Source organism: Argentina silus (assembly GCF_951799395.1).
Source record: "Argentina silus genome assembly, chromosome: 8".
NCBI lineage: Eukaryota > Metazoa > Chordata > Actinopteri > Argentiniformes > Argentinidae > Argentina > Argentina silus.
This window is the reverse complement of record NC_139662.1, coordinates 22592061-22599560: the sequence shown is the minus strand read 5'-3', so window position 1 is coordinate 22599560 and position 7500 is coordinate 22592061. Positions and strand designations below refer to the sequence as shown.

Genomic DNA, 7500 nt, shown 5'->3' with positions numbered 1-7500 from the left:
AGGACCATTTACTGTTCCTACTTTTAGTGCTTATATTTATGTTTACAATTTCACTTAACACACTGTATTGTGTTGTTGATTGATGTTATAGATCTGCTCTGCCTTCAGCATTTCATTGCACTGTATACTTGTAAATGACGTAATGACAGATAAACTTGAACTTGAACTGATTATCTCTATTCCAGGCTGTGCCAGAGTCACATGGAGGCCAGCATGGATGCCTCCAACTGCGTTGGACTGTACCACTGGGCCAGAGATCTGGGGGCCGTCGACCTGGCTGACCTCGCCCTCAGATACCTGTGCCGCCACTTCTCTCAGGTGGGCCGGTCCAGAACGTGACAGTACACAGGGAGAATACCTTCAGCACTTTCATTCACGTCTTGATTGTCCATTCTCACATTTCACCCCTAGGTGGCAGTAGCGCCTAGCATTAGAAGAGTCACATGTTCTGATGTTTGGAATGCTCACATGCATTGCATATCTTATCTCCAGTCTTTCTTTCCATCTCCCTCATCCCTCGTTCTCCCTCCTCCAAATCCTTTCTTTCCTCTACATTCTGTTCTTACCTCCCTCATTGCTTTCTCCCTTTCCTCTTTAAACTCTCTTTGACCTCCCCCCCCCCCCCCCCCCCCACACACACACACACACCATCCCCCTCTCTCTCCATCTCCAGGTGTGTCAGGAGGAGGAAGTGTTGGACCTGGATGCCCAGAGGTTGGGTGCTCTGCTGGGCTCAGACGACCTCAACGTGACCCAGGAGGAGAGTGTGTTGGAGCTGGTGCTTCGCTGGGTGGAGCGTCGCAGGGGGGACCCCCAGAGAGAAGCCCAGGCCGTGGAGCTCCTCAGGCGGGTACGACTGGAGCTGGTTGACCCCGGATTCCTCCGGAGAGCCAGGAGGAGAAACCCGGTGTGTAACATGACTTTGTCAACAGCAGTCATAGAGAGAGAGTTTGGTCAACTTCAAAGCTGGTCTGGACTCCATGTTGCTACAGTATAGGAGCATTCCAATCAATCAATCAATCAATCAATCAATCAATCAAATGTATTTGTATAGCTCTTTTTACATCAACAAATGTCACAAAGTGCTTCACAACAATAGCAATACGAAACAGCTAAACATACTGCTGATGCTATCTGATGCTAGCCGATGCTATCTGATGCTATCTGATGCTAGCCGAGGCACAGACTAGCTAACCGGTGTGTGTGTTGCAGGTCTTACTCCGGGACGCTGAATGCTTCGGGATGATCGACGCGGCCCTCCAGACCGCCGGCCTCTCTCTGCAGGCCGCCCCCCCCCGCCCAGCCCTCCGCTACGGGATGGAGACCGCCGACCTGCTGCTCTGTCTGGGCGGGACCGACGAGGGGGGGGTCCCAGCACGACGGGGGGGTCACGGCCACCTCAGCTTCTGCTTTGCCCCCCAGGCCAGACGGACGTATCACATCCCCACCCCGGTGAAGAGACCGGGGCCGGGGGCCATCACAGCAGGGGTGGTGACACAGGACAACAGCATCGTGGTCGCCATAGAGACAGAGGACGAACACAGGACCAAGAAAATTGAAATGTACAGGTGTGTGTGTGCGTGCGTGTGTTCTGATGATTAGAAAAATCATCATGCCCAGTTAGTAATAACAGCATATTCACATGGTGATTACACACATTGGTAATGACTAATGTAACATGGCTAATTTTAGCGAGATCCTACCTGTTCCTCTGCCGTTCCCATGCTGTTCCTCTGCTGTTCCCCTGCTGTTCCCCTGCTGTTCCTCTGCTGTTCCCCTGCTGTTCCCCTGCTGTTCCCCTGCTGTTCCTCTGCTGAACCTACCTGTTCCTCTGCTGTTCCCCTGCTGTTCTTGTCACAGGTATGAGCGTTCGGTCGAGGGCAGTTGGGAAGGGCTGTGCTGGGCAGCGTACAGGGACATGTACGCCCTGGGGTTGCTAGGCAATAACCTCTACCTGATAGGCGGGCAGATGAAGGTGAAAAACCATTACGTCATCACTGACAGTGTGGAGAGGTGGTCCCTGAGGAGGGGCGGGAGCTGGCTCAGCTTCGCCCCTCTGCCCATCCCATTGGCCTGTCACTGCACCATCAGCCTGAAGGACCGCCTCTATGTGTTGGGAGGCTGGACACCCCAGGTACACAGGGGCAGCCGATGGATCAATCGAATAGTGTTCAGATGGTGGATATAAAGTCCCTAATCCCCCCCCCCAATCCACTCCCATCACCTCCCTCCCCTGCCCCCCCCCCCATCTCCCCCTCCAGTCGGTGCCCGATGAGGAACCTGATAAGTTGAGTAGCCGTGTGTTCCAGTTCGACCCAGGCAAGGACCGGTGGTCTGAGTGTGCTAACATGAAGTACTCCAGGTACCGCTGTGGCATCGGTGTGCTCAACGGAGAGATCTATGTCCTGGGTAAGATGGCACACATGGCGTAGCCAATCAGAGGCTCTAGGACCTAATGACCAGAGCTGGACAGGACATTTCAGTAGCGGTAATCTGCTACATGTTGGTTACTTACATGTTTATTCTAGTATGGATGCATTTGTTGTAAAGTGTGTGGTGTAGGACTGCAGAGAGGAGACCAGATGAATGAATGCAGTTGAAAGGCAAGGACACACAGACTTAGGAAAATAACAAACCATTTACATTTACATTTTAGACATTTAGCAGACGCCTTTATCCAAAACGACCTACAACAAACCAAGGAACTTCACTAAATAAACTAGAGCATAGACGACTAGATCTTATGACATGACAAAAAGGACCATGAGAGACAAACCTCTAACAAATGCCAAGCCACTCTGGGAGACACAAAACACACAACTGAAATAGAATGGGTCATAATGAAATAATAGGATGCACCTGTTGTGCCAGAGTTCATGAGATGGTCACTGCTGCCCCCAGTGTCCAGATGGAACTGTGACATTTGTGTGCATGTGTATTTGTTTTTCAGGAGGTATTGGGTGTGATGGGGATGACCGTGGTCAATCACGTCGTTGTCTGAGCTCGGTAGAGATCTACAACCCAGGAGCTGACACCTGGAGGGCAGGGCCAACGCTGCCGACCCGCCTCCTCTCCCTCCGAACCTTCGCCTCCAACGTAGGGGTGGTGGAGGGAAGGCTGTACCTCTGTGGCTACTACAAAGGGGCAGGTAAGTGTAACCGAATAGAGATGAGTAGTAGTAGATAGAGTAGTAGATGCCCTCACCCCAGCTAGCTTTTCGATAGCGTAGATGGTTAACGTCGGGGATTTGAGGAGACGGTTAGTACATGTGTTGGCAAGTCAGTGGTCGCAAGTTCGAGACTCGGTCGGAGCAAGTCGAATTGCGGGGCGACTGTTTGCAACAACTTGATGTCTGTTTCATAAGCCCATACTCCCAATAACATTTATGTCCAAACTTCAACGTTTGGTAACGAATCATATTGAGTCATATTATGACAATGCAATGTCTAAATATCAGCCAAAAAGTGAATAACACATGACCAGAGTGTGTGCTGAGAAGGCTGTCTCTGATTTCCTCCAACCACAGGCCGCCATGAGATCATCACCAAGGAGATCCTGGAGATGGACCCTCGGGACAACGTGTGGACGGTGGTGGAGCGGCGAGCAGCGATGCACGACAGCTACGACGTCTGTCTGGTCGCCAACCTCAACCCCCGTGACCTCTCAACCCCCAACTCTGACCCCTAGCACAGTGGAACCTGCTCCAGGCCGTCGCTACCCAAAGGCCCAGGTCCAAAAGCAGACCTTTCCAGAATCATGACCTTTATGAGTGTAGGGAGGTTGGGGTGAAGAGCAACACGGACCTTGGTTGTAGGGGAAACCTCATCCTTCTACATGGAGCCTCCATCTTGATTGATCTTCTGGACCTGGATGGGTACATGAAAAAACATACAAAACCACTGGCTTCTTAAAGATGAAAGGAGAGTTGTTAAAAAGTATGGTTAATGATTGATGACCGTGTGTATGACTGTTAAAATAATTAATAAATAGAAATTAAAGTGTTTAAATCCATATATTCATAAGCCTCCACTTAATGATCAAATCATAGGATGGTTATTACTGCAACTTTTTGTTTAACATACTTGTCATTGTACATGAATTTAAATGTACTTGAATAAAAAAAAAACGATGTACTTCAACTATTCCCCCCCCCCTTTCTCGATCTGCACTCATCTCCTCATAATCCATTTTTATATAAATTCTAAGTCTTGTTGTAGCCTGTAATCGTTTATTTTTCTGTGTGCCCTCCCTGAAACCCGAAAACAAACAAAGACCGATTGAAGTGGTAATTCCACCAGGATGATAGTCAGACCTCCTTAGATGTTTACGTTCCAAGCATTCCTTGTTCCCCTCCAAAGGTTTGGCCCGGTCAAAAATAGCCCGACGGAAAGACCAAGTGTGGACCTCTGGGGCTCAGTTGGTAGAGCACGGCGCTAACAACGCTGAGGTTGTGGGTGCGATTCCTGCTGGGACCATATATACTGTAAAATGTATGCACTCGCTTTGGATAAAAACGTCACCTAAATGCCATGCATTATTATTACTCAAAGGATCTTAAATCAGTGTGACGCGTCTGCCTGTTGCCTGTCGCTATGACAGCTGGCATCGGGTATGGTGCGGCTCCACCCATCCCGGGACCATGTGGATCTCGATGCTGATGTGTTGTGTTTCTTTCACGGAGAGGGGGAAGGAGAGAGAAGAAAGGAGAGAGAGAAGGCGTGAACAGCGGCATTTAGGTCGGATGCGCAACATGGAAATCCGACGGGACGTGCGTCTGATAAGGATAGCGGCACCATTCTTAGTCTTTAGCCTAAATGTCATCCTCTCATTCGAGACTAAATGATTTGTTCCTTAAGCCTTAGAGGGCAGCAATTTGCTTGTCTCATTGCACAATAGAAACAAACATTTTCGGGGCGTCCTGACAAAAGTGTTAGGCTCCAGCTTTGGGAATCTTTCGACCACCAACTTCAATAATTTTATTCGTGACAGGTGCGCACTGCGCGCAGCAAGGATGGGCAGGCGGCAAGCCCGCGGCGACAGCGTGATGAATACGAGCGATCGGTCCGAGCTGGAGAGCCTGCAAGACAGCACCGTTGATGACAGCGATATCGGCGAGGAGCCATCGAGCCTGGACAGCTGTCGCCTGCTCGGCGGGGACAAGCGGCGACGCCACGCCGAGGAGAGTGGCTCCATGGCGGGCCCGATGCAGGGTCAGACCTCCCCAGTGGAGGTTAAAAAGCACCAGCACAAGCACAACCTGAAACACCGTTATGAGGTGATGGAGACCCTGGGGAAGGGAACCTACGGGAAGGTGAAGAGGGCGGTGGACAGGTCCAGCCGAAAGACCGTGAGTTATTGTCTGTTTCTCCATCAAATGACATAAGCCTCATGTGATGTCTTCTGTCCTCTTTCAAATCAAACCAAATCAAATAGTAATTGATACAGTGAAATGCTTTGGAATCTTCCTCCACCTTCAACAACAATCACAACAAATCAACAAATCAACAATACAGTATAATATAATATGTTGTCCTGTTATGTATTGTCCCTGTTATGTCCTCTTTGTTTTGTTCATTCACTTCCTGTATTCAAATGTGTACCTATCTTCTATTTACTGTCTTCTCCACTGAAGCCAACTGTTGGTCACTACTGTACATTTAAATACCAAACTGCTCTAACATGACTAAGATTGACTGGTGGTGGTGTGTGGGTCCCATAGTGTGTGTTTGCAAGTCAGACAAAAGGATTCTCGTATGGTATGGGGGGGGGGGGGCGTGCGCGTGTTTATTCCCAGAATTATGCATGTGGGATTGTTAAATATTAATGCCAAGGTAGAGGAGAGATGGGGGGTGGGTATTGTTCTTGGTCTAAAAAATAGGAACCTAATTAGATTTTTCCTCTGAATATTCTTGCAGAGCATCTACTGTCTGTAATGATGTAGTAACCATGTGTATGCATGTGTGTATGCATGTGTCTGTCTGTCTGTCTGTCTGTCTGTCTGTCTGTCTGTCTGTCTGTCTGTCTGTCTGTCTGTGTGTCTGTGTTTCTGTCTGCCTGTCTCTCTGCCTGCCTGCCTGCCTGCCTGTCTGCCTGCCTGCCTGTCTCTCTGCCTGCCTGCCTGCCTGCCTGCCTGTCTGTCTGTCTGTCTGTCTGTCTGTCTGTCTGTCTGTGTGTCTGTCTGTCTGTCTGTCTGTCTGTCTGTAGTGTGTGAGCTCTACTGGAGGCTGAGCAGGACCCAGCTCTTACCCAGGGCTGAGATGCCTTTAGCCTGACTTACTCAGCACTTGAGCTTGGGGATAAAGGGCCTACTGGAGCCCCCTTCCAGGTATCTGACCCCTTACCCTTGAGCACTAACTTAGACATGAACCTGGCACGCAGGCAGGCACGCAGGCAGGCAGGCAGGCACGCAGGCAGGCACGCAGGCAGGCAGGCAGGCACGCAGGCAGGCACGCAGGCAGGCAGGCAGGCACGCAGGCAGGCACGCAGGCAGGCAGGCAGGCACGCAGGCAGGCACGCAGGCAGGCAGGCAGGCACGCAGGCAGGCAGGCACGCAGGCAGGCAGGCACGCAGGCAGGCAGGCACGCAGGCAGGCACGCAGGCAGGCACGCAGGCAGGCACACAGGCAGGCAGGCAGGCAGGCAGGCAGGCACGCACACACACACACACACACACACACACACACACACACACACACACACCATTACATTACACACACACACACACACACACACACACACACACACACACACACACACACACACACACACACACCATTACATTACACACACACATACACACACCAAGACCAAACAGAGCTCTAGGTCCAGCTTTGTTATCGATAAAACAATGTGGCCAAATATAATGAAAATTATATTAAAACAAGATATCCTGTGTTCTGTTCAGATAATTAGAGTTAGTATTCCCTGTTTATACCTTTAGGTTGGGACTTAATCCTTCGGTCTGCTGAGAGCTGACAACAAAGAGACACATAGCCGGAGCCCCTAACCCCTTTCTGTTTTTTAGTAAACAGTGGATAATCTGACTGGATAATCTGGTTACTGGACTAGGACTAGCCCAATCCCCTCACTGTCTGCCACGTAGCCCGGGGCCTGCATTACAATACACAGAGAGAGAGAAAGAGGAGGGGGGGGGGGGTAGAGGAAGGAATCAGGAGACAACAGGCGATACAGTATAGAGAGAGGAAGAGAGAGAGAGAGAGAGAGAGAGAGAGAGAAAGAATGAAAAAAGGGTAGAATTCCTTGTGCCAGTAACCAGTACATACCAAGGATTCTTTGAAACAAAACAGACATTATTTTTGGAAACAGGAGCAGAGTGTTGTCTGACTGTGGAAGGAGGGGAGAGGGGGAGGAGGAGGAGGAGGGTAAGGGGGGGGGGGGGGGGTTGACTCCACTTTGGCGTTTTTGGCACCCTTCCAGACAGAACTGCCCCTGAAGACAAGAGTCTGGGAAGAGAGAGGGAGGGGAGAGAATGAGGGTGAGA

The 7500-nt window shown here is 50.4% G+C and overlaps 2 protein-coding genes across 2 annotated transcripts in view; both read left to right on the top strand.

Moving 5' to 3' along the window:
• Positions 1 to 3711, top strand: part of LOC310809031 (kelch repeat and BTB domain-containing protein 12-like) — a gene marked incomplete at its 5' end in the record, with an annotated part of 4441 nt that extends 730 nt beyond the window's left edge. The window contains 7 exons of the mRNA XM_083676152.1: positions 186 to 318; positions 674 to 907; positions 1213 to 1568; positions 1861 to 2134; positions 2262 to 2409; positions 2951 to 3148; positions 3527 to 3711. Coding sequence (XP_083532278.1) covers positions 186 to 318; positions 674 to 907; positions 1213 to 1568; positions 1861 to 2134; positions 2262 to 2409; positions 2951 to 3148; positions 3527 to 3687 — 1504 coding nt within the window. The 3' untranslated portion in view covers positions 3688 to 3711. The remainder of the gene's footprint in view (positions 1 to 185; positions 319 to 673; positions 908 to 1212; positions 1569 to 1860; positions 2135 to 2261; positions 2410 to 2950; positions 3149 to 3526) is intronic.
• A 1300-nt stretch (positions 3712 to 5011) lies between these two features.
• The window catches only part of LOC310808085 (NUAK family SNF1-like kinase 1), a gene marked incomplete at both ends in the record, with an annotated part of 16565 nt that continues 14076 nt past the window's right edge, over positions 5012 to 7500 (top strand). Inside the window, one exon of the mRNA XM_083674786.1 lies at positions 5012 to 5347. Coding sequence (XP_083530912.1) covers positions 5012 to 5347 — 336 coding nt within the window. The remainder of the gene's footprint in view (positions 5348 to 7500) is intronic.